The sequence below is a fragment of the Oryx dammah genome, unplaced genomic scaffold (genome assembly GCF_014754425.2).
Source record: "Oryx dammah isolate SB20612 unplaced genomic scaffold, SCBI_Odam_1.1 HiC_scaffold_11229, whole genome shotgun sequence".
In the NCBI taxonomy this organism is placed as follows: Eukaryota; Metazoa; Chordata; class Mammalia; order Artiodactyla; family Bovidae; genus Oryx; species Oryx dammah.
The window spans coordinates 5,811,633-5,829,974 of NW_024080622.1; the positions used below are offsets into that span (position 1 = coordinate 5,811,633).

The window sequence follows — 18,342 nt, forward strand, 5'->3', positions numbered from 1 at the left end:
TTACAGCATCGGACCTTGCTTCTGTCACCAGTCACATCCACAACTGGGTATTGTTTTTGCTTTGGCTCCATCCCTTCGTTCTTTCTGTATTTATTTCTCCTGTGATCTCCAGTAGCATATTGGGCACCTAATGACCTGGGGAGTTCCTCTTTTGGTATCCTATCATATTGCCTTTTTATACTGTTCATGGGGTTCTCAAGGCAAGAATACTGAAGTGGCTTGCCATTCCCTTCTCCAGTGGACCACGTTCTGTCAGACCTCTCCACCATGACCCGCCCGTCTTGGGTTGCCCCGCAGGCATGGCTTTGTTTTATTGAGTTAGACAAGGCTGTGGTCCTAGTGTGATTAGATTGACTAGTTTTCTGTGAGTATGGTTTCAGTGTGTCTGCCCTCTGATGCCGTCTTGCAACACCTACCATCTTACTTGGGTTTCTGTTACCTTGGACGTGGGGGTATCTCTTCATGGCTGCTCCTTACTTTGGATGAGGGGTATCTCCTTACCGCCACCGTTCCTGACCTTCAACCTGGGATAGCTCCTCTAGGCCGTCCTGCGCCTGCAGCCACTGCTCCTCGGGTTGCTCCTCCCGGGGTGCGGGCCCTGGCTTCGGGCGTGAATGGCTCCTCCCAGCTGCGGGCTCAGGGTGGCTCCTCAGGGTCACCGCCCCTGGCCTCAGGCGCGAGGTGGCTTCTCCCGACCGTCCCTGACCTCGGATGCGGGGTAGCTCCTCTCGGCCACCGGCCCTGACCCTCGGACACAGGGTAGCTCCTCCCGGCCGCCGCACCTGACCTCGGACGTGGGTAGCTCCTCTGTAGACAACTGTCTCTTCCTTTTTTTTTTTTTTAAAGAATTTTATTTGTTTGTTTTTGGCTTTGCTGGGTCCTTGTTGCTGCCTTTTCTCTAATTGTGCTGCGTAGGTTTCTCACTGCAGTGATTTCTCTTGTTGAGGAGCACGGGCTTCTGTAGTGTGGCTCCCGGGCTCTGGAGCACAGGCTTGACAGCGGTGGCAAGCGGGCTTAGTTGCCCTGCAGCAGGTGGGATCTGCCCAGACCAGGGACTGCCTCGGTGCTCCCTGGCAAGTGGACTCTTTCCCATCAAGCCACCAGGGAAGCCCTGGCAAGCCTCCTGAAGCTTCCAATATGGACATTCTCTGCGTTGTTTCTGATCTGCCACTTCTGGGTCCTTTCGCGCATTAGAGATTTGGAAACCTCCGTTCTCTTCCTTTTCCTTTTTCTCCTTCCTTCCCTGCAGCTTGACACCTCTGTGTGTCAGGTCATTTTCGAGGCTCTGGGACAGTCTGGGTGAATCAAACATGGTCCCTGTTCTCAGGCAACTCCCAGTGCAGACACCTGAACAGAAAGTCACGACCCGAAATAAGCAAGTGATGTGTATCTTGGGTCCAATCAGGCTGGGGTGGGGGTTCCGGGAAGAATCAGTTTTAAATCATCCAGTTGAGTTAGTCTGGAAGAGTGGGCTGGCAGTGGGGTGGCCAGCTCTGTCCTAGTTTTAGCCCTGAAACACCTGTGTTCTGGAAACTGCCTCAGGCAGAGCCGGACAGCTGCTTCCCCTGGAGCCTTGCTGGTGAGGAACAGGAACAGGAAATCACTTTCTATGTGAATGTCATGATTTGCGTGAGACATGAGTTGCTCAGGGCTGGTGCTGGAATGGCTGATGAACCAGGCGACTCATGGTGGAATGCGAACAAATGGTCATGTGACTCAGTTATAGCCAATGGGAGGTAAGTTAGAAGTGTCTAGGGCAACTTTGGCGAAAGGTCCTTACTTGGCAGAGGATGTCCTTCTTTGCTTCTTCCTCCACTGTCCAACTGCAGGAATGCATGTGTGATGGATGGAGCTTAAACTGCTCTCTTGGTCCACGAGATAGAAGAAAGATATTGGGGATGCCCCAGTAGCAAGAGGAAGTGAGCTGAGGATTCTGATGTCATCATAGGGCCCCTCCACCAGCCCTCAATAGCCTTCCTCTGACGACTTTTAAGAAAATGGTTAGTTGTTTATTTGTCTGAGTCGGGTCTTAGTTGTGGCTCGTGGGCTCAGTAGCTGCAGGACATGGCCTAGTTGCTCCGTGGCATGTGGAATCTTTAGTGCCCTGACCGTGTCCCCCACACTGAATGGGAGACCCTTAACCACTGGAGCACCTGGGAAGTCCCTGGATGGCTTTTATGTGAAAGAAAAGTAACTTGCTCTCTTACTTTAGGGTCCTGTTACGCTCTTCAATTCTCTTTTGACAGACACAGCTGGACTCAATGCAAACTGGGACATTGTTGCAGAGTGGAAGGGGTGGTGGCCGCAAGGGGGTCTGGCTGGCACAAGTCAGGGTGATGACGGGGTCCCAGGGTGGACCTGGGCTGCAATGTGGAGTCAGTGGAGGGTCCCTGGGGAGAAGATGGTGCAGGAGTCTGAAGGCTGCTATGAGGCCCTGAAGTTACCTGGGAGCTGAAGCACAGAGGAAGGGGGAGGGAGCATTTGGTAGAGGCCACGGCTGAGGTGAGCACAGGGTCTGGCATCTCCAGAAGAGGCAGCCCTGTGATGGGTGGAAATGTCATGGTCACAAAGGACACAGAAGCCAGAAGAGCCCAAATACACATGCCCCACGGCTCCTGTGAAAGTGGGGTCCCCAGGCAGGAGCCACAGCTCTGTCCATGAGAGCCAAGGGTGCAGGGAAGTTGGTTCACAGTGGGACCCTGAGGACACAGCATGGAAGGCGCAGGACAGGGTTTAAGGGGCTTTGTATATTGGGTGCTGGGACAGAAGGGGGATGGCTGGAGGAGGCTGGATGTAACCCCCAAACTCCTGAGACCAAGGTCTGGGCAGGCCTGAGAAGGCTCTGTCAGGCCCCTGCCACTGGAGAAGTTTCTGGATTCCTCTTCAGGTCATCTCAGAGAGAATCTGATGTCTTCTGTCAGACAGACTGTGGTTCTAATCCCGGTCCTGCTGCATTCTGGTTGGGTGACCAGTGAGCCTCAGTTTACTTGCCTGTAAAATGGGAAGGAAGGCATTAGCTCTGCAGGGAGCATGGAATCAGCCAGGTGGGCATCAGTGTGTACACAGCGGGTGGGGGTGGAGGTGGGGTGCTTGGCATGCTTGCTGACAGCAGCCATGCCTGAGCATGGACAAAGCTGGGTCCACAGTTTATGCCTTCACCTGCAGATGGATTTTAGCTTTCTTTTTTTAAACTGAAGTGTGGCTCAGACAGTGAAGAACCTGCCTGCAATGCAAGAGATCTGAGTTCGATCCCTGTGTTGGGAAGATCCACTGGAGAAGGGAGTGGCAACCCACTCCAGTATTCTTGCCTGGAGAATTCCATGGGCAGAGGAGGCTGGTGGGCTACAGTCCATGGAGTTGGAAAGAGTCAGACATGACTGAGAAACTAACACTTTCACTTTCATAGTTAATTTGCAATGTTGTTGATTTCTGCTGTATAGCAAACTCAGTTATACACCCATATACATTCTTTTTTATATTCTTTTCCATTAGGTTGATTCCAGGGGATTGGATATAGTTCTCTGTAGAGTGCAGTACAGTAGGACCTGGTTATTTATCCATTCTACATGTAAGAGTTTGCAAGTTCTGCTAACCCCAAGCTCCCAATCCCTGCCTCCTCTTCCCACCTCCCCCTTGGCAACTTCGCGTCTATTTTCTATGTCTAGGAGTCTGTTTCTGTTTTTCATAGATAGGGTCATTTGTGTCATATTTTAGAGTCCATATAAGTGATATCATGTGGTATTTGTCTTCCTTGGATTTTTCTTCATATATGGATTCACGAGTTTGGGGACAGGAAATACATGCACGTGGTATAAAAAAGTCTACAGCAAAAAGCAGACTTCCCCTCCTTTCCTGAGCCAGCTTTCCTCCCTGGGAGAATCAGCATCCCTCGTTTCCTGAGAAGCTTCCAGAACTATTCTAGCCTTAATAAATCTCGGCTGTCATCCTCATCTTTGTGGTGCTCATGTTTGTCACTCTCTCCTGCAGTCAGAAGACTTGCTCTAGGGGAGGGGGAAGATGGGCTTCTTGAGGGCCCACTCCAGGGGGTCACCAGGTGAGAGACTCACGCCCTCCTGCTGCTCGGTCCTCCTGACAGCCCCGCAGGAACAGCCACCCCTCATTCTACAGGCGTGGACAGGGGAGCACAGGCGGGCGGGTCACTCAGCTTCCAGGAGCCTCGAATCTGGTCTTCTTCTCGGCCACACTAGCTCCTGCCTCCTGCTCAGAAGGGAGTTGGCCTGCTTGTCTCTCAGGGTCTTCAACTCTGTTTTCTCACTTCTCTGCTGACAGAAACTTCTGCAGAGCTGCTCTTTTTATTCCCCGTCCTGCTCACCCCATTCCCGGTGGTGAAAGAGATGGCAGCTCACAGGAAAACCTTCCCCGAGGCAGGCAGTTTAGAATAAAGAGACAGCAGAGTTGCTTCTTCTGACACTGGATGGAACGTCACGGGGTCCCTAGGCCTGTGACACTGGATATAGGTGGACATGCACCTTCCCAAACAGGGGGTCTGTAACTGCTTGGTATTAAAAAAAAGAAAAAGCCTGGAACTGATTCTCTCTGCCAAGGAAAGGAGGAGAAAGCAGATTTTAAACCATGACTTGAGAGGCAGAGGAAGGTTCTAGAATGTTCAATAAGTGGCCAATTTGATTGCAATTGTTTGCAAAGGCCCCCCAAATAGTTACCCCTGAATGCTAAACTGAGTCAGGGGCTTCTTGGAAGGCTGAGTGAGAAAGGATGTCTGAGGGAGTTGGGGTGTCTCATTCCATGGCTGGGGTACACCTAAAGGGACGGGTTTGAGTGAGGCCTGGGTGTTAGTGGACATGTGTGTGACTGGATGAAGGTGTCAGAGGCTTGAGGCGGCCTGTGAGATGGGGTGGGGGTGGCATGAGAGGGAAAAGAAGGGGCCTTGTCCCCATAGGCTCTTGTGTGCAGCGTGGCACCTATTTGAGAGTGAGAGACGGCATGTGTGCCACGGTGTACACGCGCGCCTGCTGCCGCAACACCCACAGTGCGCCCCCCCCCCCCCCCCCCCCACCCCCGCCGCCCCCCCCGGAGGAGGGAGATCTTTATCTGGCCCCTGGTGCTGCAGGAGTTTCAGGCTTTCTAACCAGTCAGATCTCCCCCGCCTTCCCACCCCCAGGCCTTACCCCCTCCATCCTCTGCACAGGAAGTGGGCTGGCCCTGGGGTTTTAGTCTCTGCCTGCTCACCATCAGCCGTCTACTACCTGGGCCGAGGGAGCTGGAGCCCGGCCCTGGGGAGATGGCTGCGGTCCCAGCCGCAGAGAGAAGCAGAGACAGAGCATCGCAGCTCCATGTCCCAGCCAGGTAAGACCCACGCTGCCCTGGCCCTGCCTGGCCTGGTCCCCAGGTAGCTGAAGCTTCCCTCCTGACCCCTGCCACCAGCCAGGGGGCTGGAGGTGATTACGGGGATTTCTTTCAGCTCTGACTCAGACCCACCAGAAGTTTCTGCCTGATCTGCCTTCTCTCAGCCCTTGCCCCCAGGCTTATCTTAGAATCCCCCAGGGCTGGGGCAGGCCCTGTTCCCATGTCTCTGGCTTCGGATTCTAGTCTTTCCCTCCCTCCCAACTCTCCCTGTGGGAGGCCAGGAGCTACTCTGGGATGAGGGGCTTTCCCAGGCCCTGTGCTGGGTCCCCCAACCGAGAGGAGTGGAAAAGGAGGTTTGAGGCCTGGGAAGGGGAAGGCTGGCTGAGACTCAGATGTGCTGGGTGCCCAGAGAGGGTGTGGAGTGTGGGTGGGAGAGATGTGGCCTGCACTGGGGATGTGCCCCTGTGTAAAGGGTACCTCAGGAGGCTGTGGGGTGAGGGAAAAGGAGAGGGGCCCCTCTGAGACCTGGCTATGAAGTGGGTGTTCTGGGAGGTTTCTGGGAGCCCTGGGCTGGAGGCTGGACTCCTGAGCTTGAGTTCATCTTTGTTGTCCCTTACTTGTGTGTGTGACCCAGCAGGTCAGGAGGGTCTCCAGGTGCCCCCAAAGGGGGTAGAACTCCCTGCAGGTCAGGGTTTCCCTCCACTCCTGGGGGCTGAGGCCTCCCACCCTGAACTGTATTTGGAACACCTAAGGGGTGGAGCCACCCCCAAGGGTCCCCTTTCTTCCCCCAAGGCCAGCATCCCACACCCAGCTGGGGAGATGCTCCCAGACTTAAACAGCAAGAGGGAGTCCTAGAGTGGAAGAGGAGGGGTTGGCCGGAGAAGCCGAGGGGAGATGGAGCCCCTGCTTCAGAGGTCAGGTGGGATGTGACTCAGACTACCGAGCCCCTGCTTCAAACCCTCCCCCAGCCTCTCGGTACCCCACATCCCATGATATTAGCCCTGGCAGAGCCTCAGGCTACACTGACTGGGTTCAAATCCCAACTCCAGCCCAAGAGGCTTACAAGGGCCTTAGTTTCCTCATCTGAGAAAAGGAGTCATAACAGTATCTACTCATAGGGTTGCTGTGAGCTTTGAATGAGGTAATATCTGAAAGTGCTAAGGACAGTGCTGAGCAGAGTGAGGGCTGAGCATTAGTTATCAGGACCACTATCATCACGACCACCATCACCATCACCGTCATTATCAACTCCATCACCATCACCGTCATTATCAACTCCATCACCATCACCGTCATTATCAGCTCCATCACCATCACCATCATCATTATCCTCCTCTAACTTGACATCAGATAACCTGCGTTAAAATCCAGTTCCTTGGGCAGCTCTGACAGTCTTGACACCTATCAAATGGGGATAACAACACACATTCCCAGGGCGAGGTGGGGACCTAATGAGTTCGTGAGTGTGCTCGGCTGTGCAGTCATGAAGGGCAGGGCACAGGTGTGTGTGAGAATCCAGGATGGAGCCAGCTGGGGACTCAGAGATCCCACTTGTCCTCCCTGAGGCTGGGCCTCATCATTCCTCTGCGAGCTTGAGCAGGTTTCTTAACTGACCTGAGACTCTCTCTCCTCCTCTGCAGGAGGGGGCAGCCCCAGAGACTGTTGGGAGCCCTCCTCATCCCATCCTCCTTGCTCTTTGCCCTCTCGGGGTTCCGCTGCACCCTTTTGGCTATGAGTGGCGGGAACTCATTCTAGATGATGATGCTTCTCCTGCCCGACTCACGTAGGCTGGGGCTGTGGTTTGGCCCTGACCTTCCTGTAATCTTGCACACCTTTGCCTCTACCCTTCTCTTCTCATACAGAGGCTCTGTGCCAGATCTTGTCCTGGGCCTAGGGTGACCCTGCTGGTGGAGGTCTGGCCCTAGGCAACTCCTTCTGGGGGGCCCCAGGGCTATGATCCACAAAGACAGGGCACCAGGGGCTTGTTGGAGCTGCTTTCTTGGGCTCCCCAGGCTCTGGGGTCCCAGCCCTGTGCTCTGTGCTATCGCGGGTTGGAGGATCCAAAGAAAGAGGCAAATAGCTCCATCCTGGGAGCATTGCCCTGGGGAGACAGTGGGCCAGGCAAGGAGGTGCCCCCGGGTAACTGTTTGGGCCCTTCTCCACAACCAGGTCAGATACTTGCTGCCCCTGCCAGGGTTTGACTCCCCAGGGAGGGGAAGCTGTGGGCCCTACCTCTGGGACAGTCTGTGTGGGGCAGAATGATGAGAGGGAATGGGCCTCAGGGTGCAGTCCGGGGTTGGAAATCCAGCTCTGCTTCTGTGATGTGACCTTGGTTGGGCTCATGGCTTAGAGCCTTGGCCTCCTCATCTGAGTAAGGAGACAATACATGCTCCCAGCCCCTGCTGCTGGCAGATTAGATGAGCTGCTGTTGCTGCTGCAAGTTGCTTCAGTCATGTCCGACTCTGTGCGACCCCATAGATGGCAGCCCACCAGGTTTCCCAGTCCCTGGGATTCTCCAGGCAAGAACACTGGGAGTGGGCCGCCATTTCCTTCTCCAGTTCATGAAAGTGAAAAGTGAAAGTGAAGTCGCTCAGTCGTGTCCGACTCTTGGTGACCTCATGGACTGCAGCCCACCAGGCTCCTCCGTCCATGGGATTTTCCAGGCAAGAGTCCTGGAGTGGGCTGCCATTGCCTTCTCCGTTAGATGAGCTGGTGCACACGAAACCCTAGCACAGTGTGAGGGCTTAGTCCCCATTCCCCACTGCACTCACCTCCTCTAGAATTACTATGAGGTATTGTTATGAGGTAATCAGCACGATTTACTAGGCTCCAGGCAGTGTTCCTTGGCTCCGATTCCACAGCTGCCTATTATGAGCTGTGAGACCTTGGGTAATTTGTTTCATCTCTCTGCACCTCAGTTTCTCATCTGAAAACGGGAATAATGAGTGTATCTCCAGTAGATACCCTGATTGCCATGGTTAAAGGTTTAATTAAAATAGAGCCTGGCATAGAGGAACCTCTCGACAAATGGTTTTGGTGTGGTTAAGGGGGCAGCTGGGTAGAGAGGAGGTAACGTTCTAATTCCAGCTCTGTGCTGGCCTCTCTATGTGGATGTAAGCAGGTCTTTCCTCTTTCTGGGCCTTATTTTCCCTAACATTTGAACAAGGTTGGACATGCTAGAGAATCCTTTCAGCAATGACAACATGGGTCCCTGAATCTTGAAAGGAAAGGAAAGAGCATGTGTGGGGCAGAGGGATGCGCAGGTGCAAAGGCCCTGAGGCTGGCATGGTGGGGAGCCGACGGGTGCACCTCGGGAGGGCAGTGCCCAGCCTGTCTCGTGGGTGGGGGAGGAGGTGGCTGGCTGCTCACTCGTGGCCTCTCCCCTTCTTCCTCCATCCAGGGCTCCCTTCCCCAGCCCCCACCCGTGGATGTGATGGCGGCTCCGGCTCTGTCCTGCTGTCTGTCGCTCCTCGTCCTCCTCTTGCCCCTGGCCATCTCTCAGGCATCTACAGCAGTGAACGGTGAGGACCCTGGCATCTGCAGAGCTGGACTTTCCCTCAGGAGGGAGGCCAAGGCCCTTCTAGAACTTGTTCTGAGACCCCTGATTCTTGGCAGAAGCCCCATCAGCAGGGGCAGGAGGTTGGGGATGGGGCCAATGGGACCAGAGACCGGGTATCTACCTTCTCCCTCGACCATCCTATCTACATTGTACCCACGGGCCTCTCCGAATCCCAGGAAGACAATGTCTTCTTGTCTCTGCCCTGCCTCGATCAGTCTGGGGGTCCTTGCGGGCTGTGGGACTCAGTTTTGTCCTCTTTGAAGTGGACCCACGAACCCTTTCTCTGCCCACCAGGACTGAGCATCTCCTCACCTGGTAGGGACAGGAGTGGCGGGCGAACCCTTGAAGGCCATGGGTGCCCTACAGCCAGCCCCACACGCTGCATCTTCAGGGAATATGCTTCCAACATCACATGCTTCTATAACTCGAGAGCCAACGTCTCCTGCGTCTGGAACCATGATGAGGGCCTGCAGGCCACCACCTGCTACTTGCACAGCCGTCAGCCTCCGAGGTGCGTGTGGGGTTGACGGGCAAATGTACAGAACCACATGGAGGTCGTATCATGCTGAGCTTTACACTCTTGAAATCAGACTCCAAGAACTCCGCACTTTGAGAATTTTGGACTAATAAGACCCACATACTGCTGGTGTCACAGGAGTCTGGAAGAATTGGGGGGTCAGATATTTAGACTCCTGGAGCCTGAGTTGCAGTGGGGTGTGTGATCCGGGCTGCAGTAGCAAGGCTGGGCATGAGCCAGACTAGGTAGTTTGGAGACACTGGGCTGCTCGCCTGATACGCCGAGGATGGACTCGATGTTAGAGGCAAGGAGGACCGAATGGGGTTCCCCAAAGTTTTTGAATAACCTGGGATTTTGTGAGATGCCTAGGGCAGCTGTGGGGACAGGGGCCTGGGGAGAGGCTGGGGGAACGAACCTGCTGGCTGGGAAGGAACTGGTGAAGGGTCACTGATCCAAACATCCAGCTGGTAGCAGCCAGCAGGGCGGCTTTGACCTTGGCTCCCAGGCAGGTGATTCTAAGGGGCTCTGGAGGGCCTGTCAAGGATCATCTGCACCCTATGGGGAGAATTTGGAGGGCTTTACGTGGGAAGGGCCATGTGCCCTGAATGGATTTGTTTCTGGATCACTTTAGCTGCCCTGGGGCTTGACTGAGATGAGGAGGGAGGGAGAGATCCTCACAAAAGGAAGCGGGGCAGATGGGGTTGGCATAGAGCTGGGATCAGATCAGTAATGCTGCATGGGGACCCTCCTGAGGCCAGCTCTGAAAGGGTCCCTCTTTTTCTTCAAAGAGAGGTGCTTTCTCCTACAAAAAATTGGAACCACACCTGTGAGCTGCAACGAGTGAAGCCGGGATCCTGGGCATGCAACCTGGTCCTGGGAGATTCTCCAGAGGTGAGTCATCAGAGCTAAGAGGGGTGGCCAGAGGGGCAGTGGGTGCAGAGGAGCATCTTTCTTATGGAGGCCCAAGTATACCCAGTGGTCAGGGGCTGCGGCAGAGTGGGCTTCCTGGGCTGGGGAGGTAGGAGAAAGGAGAAAGGAGGCAGCATCCAGGGAGAGCAGATAACTGACCCGGGCGGGAGGGATCCGAGGTTATTGAGGTGTCAGCCACTCATGCTCCTGCCTACTGTCTGCTTTTATATATTAAGTTTTATTGGCACAAAGCCACACCCATTTGCTCTCCTGTTTTTTTATGGCTGCTTTTGCAGGACAGCAACAATGGCAACACTGAATAGTTTTGACAGAGATCATATGACCTGCAGCGTCAAAAATATTAACTATGATCCTTTCCATAAAGTTTGCCGAGCCGTGTCTTAGATGAAGGATCTCAGGGAGGGGTCCAGCTTATTACAGCCATGGTTTCCCCTGCCATCCACATCCCAGCAGCCTCTCCGTCCCCATACCAGCTACTGGCAATTACATCCCCAGCCTCCTTCCCATGCAGTCTCAGAAACTGACCATAGTGGACGTCATGAAATTGACGGTGATGTGCTCTGAAGGCAGGAAGTGGAGGAGGATGATGACCCAGGATATCAAGCCCTTTGATTACAGTGAGTAAGGACTCCAGGGTGGAGCTGGTGTGGGGTGGGCAGCCACCTCCCTCCCTGTCTCCCTCTCTAGTTTCTACTCTCTCCCCATCAACTTCTACATCCCCATCTGAGCAACTCACTGCCCATTGAACTTGGGATGAAGTCCCGGACACTTACCCTGGTGTTCAAGGCCACTTGGCCTGGCTTCCTTTTCCAGCATGCCTCCTCTTGTGGCTTATATTCCTGCCACAGCAAGGGCCAGCTCTCCAGGTTCAACTTGCCCTTCCATGCCTCTAAACACTTGCACATCATGGACCCACTTCTTGAAAGGCTCTTGTCACCCCCAAAATTGTCACTCACGCTTCAAGTTCAGTGAGGAGTCACCTCCTCCAGGAGGCCTTCCCAGATTCCTGGAGCCCTTGGTACCTCCTCTTTCAGGGTGTTTATGTTCTGGGTCTTTGCTGCCTGATAATGGGTCTGTCTCCCTCATTGGGCTGTGAGTTTCCTGAGGGCAGAGCTTCTGCCATCCTTATATCTCTGTTCTGAATACTCAGCATCAGGGCTGATCTGGGTGGTGATGGGGGAAGGTTGGTGAATGACTAAGTGGCTTCCCCCACCTCTAGCCTATCCCCTTCTCCATCTCCAACCTTGGAGGTCATCTCTAGGAAAGAGATGGGAGCATAGAGTGAGATCCAGGGTTTCTAAATGCAACCCTACTTTAACTGAGTGTAATCTGACTGGCAGATCATTTAACATATCTGAGCCTCACTTTCCTCACCTGTAAAGTGGGGATAACCAGTTACCTGCTGCCTAGAGTTGCTGTAGGGCTTCTGTGGTGGCTCAGAGGTAAGGAATCCACCTGCAATGCAGCAGACGTGGGTTTGATTCCTGGATCGGGAAGATCCCCTGGAAAAGGAAATGGTAATTCACTCCAGTATTCTTGCCTGAGACATTCCACTGACAGAGGAACCTGGTGAGTTACAGTCCATGGGGTCGAAAAGAGTCAGACATGACTTAACGACTAAGGAACAACCACAACAACATGCTTAAGAATCTATAAGCCAAGACACAGAAATATCACAATAAACATTTGTGGAGTTCTACAGAATCTCAGAAGTATAAAAATTTAGATCAATTGAACTTCAGAATCCTACAATCTTATTATCATATAAGATTGCTAAAGTAGAATTAAATTAAATAAATGAGATGATCCAGATAAATCTCTGATCAAATTTGAGTGCAGAGAAAGGCTGCCTCGATTCATTCATTCTGCAGATATCTAATCAAGTGCCCACCACATGCTGGGTAACGTTCCAGGCACCAAGGATACTCCAGAGATCAAGTCCTTGCCCTTAGAGAGCTCAGTCTAGTGGGTCAGACAGAAAACGAATAAAGAATCAGAAGTATATATCTAATATATCAGATGATGATAAGTACTATGTAGAAAAATGAAACAAGCGATGGGGACAGAGAGTGGTGGGTGGGTGGGGTAAGCTTCTCTGAATGGGTGATGTTTGAGCAGGGACCTGCCGATCCCTGTGAAAAGAGAGCACCAGGAGGGAGGAATACCAGGTAGAGAGGTGAAGGTGGGAGCTCGGCTCAGCTTTCTCATCTCAGCATCAGCATGTGGCACCCCCCCAAGCTTGTTCTGTCTGCCTTTGTCTCTCTCCTGTCTCCAGTTCGTCTGGTTCCACCCCACTCACTCCAAGTCGTCCACATAGAGACCCATAGGTGCAACATAACCTGGACCATCTCCCAGGTATCCCACTACATCCAAGACGTCGTGGAGTTTGAGGTCCGGACTAGGTCTGCGGGCCACAGCTGGGAGGTGAGTACCTGGCTCCGTCCCACCTGCCCTAACTCCTCCCTGTCCTGGGCACCCTATCCATCCTTCATCTCAGCAAAGCCACAGAAGCCCCTAATCAACCCCTGCTGCTCCTTGGAACTGCCCCCCCAACACCGTCCCTCTGAGGTCCCCTGACACCCCAGTGGTCCTGCCAGTGGCAGTTTCTAGGCAAGATTTACAAAGCTAAGAGGCAGCACACTCCCCCTCTGAAGATTTCAGAGGGCCTGGGCAGCCACCGTGCCCTCTTCAAATCCAGTGTGGTCTAAGTCACGGAGGTTGATCACTTATTCGTTCACTTACCCATTCCTTTATTCGCTCATTCACTCAGCAAACATTCCCTGAGTACCTACTATGTGCTGGATGCTGGGGCGAGAATGGAGGGAGAGTCGGACAAGCTGCCTCTGAGGAAACTCGCATGGGGCATAGGAACAGACTCTGCGATGTTTTTACATACTCTCATGAGATTTCATTGTGATAACACAGTTGAGAAGGCCTGGGCCAGGCTCCTTCAGACTCATGTGACCAGGCCTTTCTGAGATCTGGGGCTTAGGCAGGAATTGAGCCTTTGAGGATCTGGGGAGGGTCTTCCAGGCAGAGGAAAAAACCATTGCAAAGGCAAAACACAGTCTGTGTGTCTGGCACGCTGGAAAAAAAGCAAAAAGGGTGACGCCGAGCAAGGAGAGGTCTATGGGAAACCCCTCCTTACGGCTGAGTGGAGAAGAGCCTGCAGCAGAGCCCAGGGGTGTGGGGCACAGGGAAGGAGGGAGACCTTGGACGGGGCTCGGAGGTCGTGGGAGCTCAGACCTGCAGGAGGAAGGAGTGGAGGGAAGAGGCAAGGGTCCAGAATAGGTTCTGGAGGTGGAACCAGCTGATTGACAGATGGCTTTGGATACTGGAGTTGAGAGAGGAGGAGGAGTTCAGGAAGACCCTGATTCCTGGGGCCCCTACAAGTGGCTAGTTGGGGAGCCTTTCTGTAGGAGTGGGGGACAGTGCAGGGTGGAGGGCTGGAAGGGATAAAGGAAGGCACTGCTCTGCTCATACTCTCAGCCAGCCCTGCCACAGGAAGTGAGGGGGCAGTGCAGACCCCTCTGGTCTGACAGCCCTGTCTCTGCCCAAGGATGCCCCGCTACTGACCCTCAGGCAGAACCAGCAATGGATCTCCCTGGAGAATCTCGCTCCAGGCATGGAATATGAGCTTCAGGTGCGGGCCAAGCCCAAGCAAGGCAGCCGTGAGGTTTGGAGCCACTGGAGCCAGCCCCTGGCCTTCAGGACAGTCCCTGCAGGTACTGATGGGGAGCTGAGGTGGGGATGCAGCCTGGGCAGGAGGCAGGGACTGGCGGGGCAGTCTTGGGGTATGTTCAGCACCCTTTGACCATCTTTAGCTCACTGGATGTGACCTGCAGGGTGGGAAATGTGGGCAAGTTTTGCAGATGGGAACAAGGATTTGGTGATGGGGTGGGACTTCTCAGAGGCCTTGTGAGTTAGTGGAGAGGCTCTTTCCTTTTTCTCTACCATTTAACCTCAAGCTTTTGGTTTCTTCCAAGGTCTGGGGTGGGCTGTTTTCACCTGTTAGCCTATTTCTTCGTCTGTGAAGTGGGTAGCATGGTACCATGGCAGGGCTGCTGTGATGAAGGCATGCGATGCCCCATGTCGGCCAGGTACACAGCAGCCCTGCTGGACCAGCTGGGACCCTATAAAGGTCTTGGGTCAGTGGTCGTCCTCTCCCTCAGCACCACGTTATGGGTGGGGGATGCTGCAGTGACTCGGGGCAGGGCACACTTCTTTAACACCTCCCCTTCTCCTCTTCCTACCCCTTGGGCAGAAACCAAAAAGAAGATCCCACCTCTCCCTTGGTTGATCCACATCTTCTTGGGCGTTGGCAGTTTCTTTGGTCTTGTCCTCTTGGTTTACTTTCTGGGCAGCTTCCAGTGCATCAGGCTATGGTAAGGAGAATGCTCCCTTCCCCGTCTTTCATGTCTCGGTATGACTTCCCCCATGGCCAGGTCAGCTTCTGGGCTGAGCCCCGTGTTCTGACACTCCAATGCTGCCTCTGCCATCCCAAGGGCCCTCCCTTCCTAACATCTGGCCTTTCCTCCCAAAGAAGGAGGCCCAAGGGGCCAGCCCAAGAGGAGAGGCACAGGGAGAACCCCATGGGAACTCTACCCCGAGCATTAGGCTCAGGACTTGAGTATGTATATGTATACGAGCCAGCTGCCTGTGGTGGGGGATGGGGTGTCATTATGGGTCTGACCAGTCATTTGTTCTTTCCTTTATTTGCCGAGTACCAGCTCAGAACCAGGTATGGTGCTGAGCGCTGGGAACGTAAGCACAGCCACAGGCATGTCGTCACATTTTCATGGACTCACTGTCCCATGGGGGATGAAAGATATTTATCACGCAGGTTTATAATGACATGAGATTAGGGTGGTGAAGGAAAGAAGGTGCTAGAAGTACTAGAAGTAGACAACAGGAAGGGGAGCCTCAGCTAAGGGGTGACCAGGGTAAGCATCCCCTAGGAGGTGATGATGGCATTGAAATCTGGAGGAGGAGCAAACCAGGCAGGGAAGGGTCAGGAGCTCGTCCATCCCAGGCAGAGGAAAAGCCTGTGCAGAGACCTTGGGTGGGAACAAGGGAGGAGCATTCCAGGAATGGAGAGTATAGGAAAGTGGGTGTGGTCAGAGACCAGAAGGAAGTTTGGGATCTGAGCCTGGACTTCTGGGCAGCAGCCAGGTTTCCTGGGGTCTTGAGGCATACATCTTGAAGTGGATGCACACAGACACTGGAGCACTCAGCTTGGCAAGCAGTGCACGGGCTGGTATTCAGCTTCTAGTCACCATCAGTCCTCCCCCTTAAGGAAAAAAAAAAAAAACCCAGGCACCCTTGGGCAGTGCACAACTTGAGCCACTGTCCACGGCAGCCTTGACCAGGAGGCCCACAGTCTGGCCTCTCTCTTGCCTCCCTCCTCGTGGCTCGCTCTGCTCTGGTCTTCCCTGTGGTCACCCACGCCCACGTCCTTCTGCTCTCACACTTGGTTTATTGACTGGCTCCCCATTAGAATGTCAGCTCCTTAAGAGCAGGGACCTCCTCTGTTGACTCTTCTTGTGTTCTCAGTGCCCAGCACAATACCCTCCCTTACTGGGCATGCAATCAACATTGACAAAATAACGTGTGTGGTGAGGCACTGTGCCCGGCGCTCAGAGCTGTGGGACTCATGGCAGGACACTGTGGGCTCCTTTCTCTTCTCACCCTTCTTCCCTCCCTCCTCTCCCCTCTGTAGGCTGAAGAACGTTCTCAAGTGTCACATCCCAGACCCCTCGGAGTTTTTTTCCCAGCTGAGCTCTGAGCATGGAGGAGATTTCCAGGTAGGAGTCTGGAGGAGGAGGACAGAGCAGATAGTTGGCACAGGCTGGCCAGAGTGGGGGCTGGGGTGTGGACAGGGTCGGGAGGAGGTGCACAACAGTGGGTTTTGCACTTTGGGCGAAGAAATGTAAAGTCAGCTGCCTCGCGGGTATGTATGTGCACAGTCGTGCTGGATTCTTTGCAACCCCATGGATTGTAGCCAGCCTGGCTCCTCCGTCCATGGGATTCTCCAGGCAAGAATACTGGAGTGGGTGGCCATGAAATCCTCCAGGAGATCTTCCTGACCCAGGGATAGAACCCAAGTCTCTTGCATCTCCTGCACTGGCAGGCAGATTCTTTAACAACTTCGCTACCTGGGAAGCCCTGGACCCCTTTCCCCAGTTCTGGCACCAGCGTTCTCAGGCTGAATGGCAGCGCCCATCTGAGTGAGCCAGCCTACCTGGGCTCTAATTCTGGCTCCACCAATTCCTGGCTGTGTGGCCTGGGGCAAGTTATAGAACCTCTCTGTGTCTCAGTTTCCTCACCTGTAAAATGGGTGGGTGGGTAAGGTGAGATAATATTAATATGCTTACGATCCCAAGGACATAGCCCAGCACACAGTTAATGCTCACAAAACCCTCACTGGAATTACCTGTACTGGGCTGCTGTTGGAGCAGGATTCACCAGGTCCAAGTTCTCACCCCTCTCTCTTGTGCAGATCTGCTCTGAGGGGCTAGTGCTTTCCCTGCTCTTGAAAAATCCTCCCAGCCAGCCTACATGATTTATCACAAATGCTAGCAAGGCCTTTAGGCATTTCTAGTTACAAAACAGATTCATTTTAAAAGTGCGCCCTGTATGTCGGAACGCTCTGAATGCCATGCAGAGTTCAGTTGTCTCCCTCAGCCCACACGCGTGCTTCAGGAAGGAAGCTTCTGGGCGGAGGGAGGTGTGGTGGGCCAATTCTACCACCCCACCCCATACTCTAGGCTCCCTAGATTGGTGTTGGTGGAGGGGGTGAGGCGGGAGTGGACGGAGGTCGAGAGAAATGCCCAGAGGCTGGGAAGCCGTGCTGGAGCAGGCCTGTCACAAGCTGGCTTTGGCATTCTCTATCGGGGCTGATCAGGGCCCCTTCTGGAAGTCTCTGGAAAACTCCCAGGTCTGGGCACATCTTGCCTGCAGTGCTCTTTATGTGGGGTTATGTATCTCCTTATAACTTTTCCTTTAGCCTGAGAGGTAGTGATCTCCCCACCAACAAAGGTATTCAAGCCAGCCTTGGCTGACTATGTGTTGGTCACGTGGCAGAAGGGATTCCTAGTGGGAAGCTGGACTAGATGCAGCCTCAGACCGCTTCCAGCTTGAGGTCCTTCTGAGTCGATGGGCTTGGGACATTTTGAGGCAGGACTGCGGTCCTCTCTAGAGAGCTGCATCTTCCCATGGGATCAACCCCAGGTCAAAATGCCTGGCCCAGGCCTTCGTGTGTGGTGGGGGGTATCCCAAAAAGGCCCTGGGGGTGCAGGTGTGACTGGGGGTGACAGATGGCCGAGAGGGACCCCACCCTCTCCTCTGCATCTGGGTGACAGGCCAGCTCCTCTCTGTCTCTCTGCCCCAGAACCCCGAGCTCCAAGACCCCAGGGCCCACTGCCCTGTCCGTGAGACCCAGGAGTGCAAGTGCCATTGTGTGTGATAAGGATGAATTTCTTCCTGTGCCGCACGACAATCCCCCCTCCCCTGCCCACTTCCACTTCAAGGCATTGTGGATGGAGGCCCAGGCCTCGGAAGAGGCTAACCACACAGCTCTGAGGCCCAGCACACCAGCGCAGGCTACAGGGCTGCCCTTTCCTTCTGGCCGCTGCTCAGGACTGCTGCCTGGCCCTGCCCTCTGCTGCCTCTTGGAGTGTTGGAGCCCCACCTGGCCTGGCTCTTGCCCTCTCTCCCACGCCTCTGTCCTTTGCCACCCTTAGCTGGCCCTCACTGTCCTTCTCTCTTGGCCTTTTCTCCTGTAACATGAACACCTGGTTTGGGGAAGGGGGTAGATGCTGTCAAGTGGTCCAGCCATTAATTCACCTGCAATATATCAACTGGGCCTCTGGATCCCCACGCTGGGCACAAGGGTACAGGGAGACCCGTCGCACCTGGCCCCTGTGCTCAGGGGACCACAGTCCAGCTGCAGAAGGCTCCCAGGACAGAAGGCTGTTGGGGTTCTCAAGTGCACCCTCCTGCCCCATCACCC

At 54.2% G+C, this 18,342-nt stretch overlaps 1 protein-coding gene across 1 annotated transcript in view; it reads left to right on the top strand.

Moving 5' to 3' along the window:
• LOC120861184 (interleukin-2 receptor subunit beta-like) overlaps positions 1-18,342 on the top strand; it is a 42,703-nt gene that overhangs the window by 20,310 nt on the left and 4,051 nt on the right. Inside the window, exons 3-8 of the mRNA XM_040236838.1 lie at positions 10,190-10,292; positions 10,843-10,948; positions 12,607-12,755; positions 13,891-14,056; positions 14,596-14,716; positions 16,051-16,135. Coding sequence (XP_040092772.1) covers positions 10,190-10,292; positions 10,843-10,948; positions 12,607-12,755; positions 13,891-14,056; positions 14,596-14,716; positions 16,051-16,135 — 730 coding nt within the window. The remainder of the gene's footprint in view (positions 1-10,189; positions 10,293-10,842; positions 10,949-12,606; positions 12,756-13,890; positions 14,057-14,595; positions 14,717-16,050; positions 16,136-18,342) is intronic.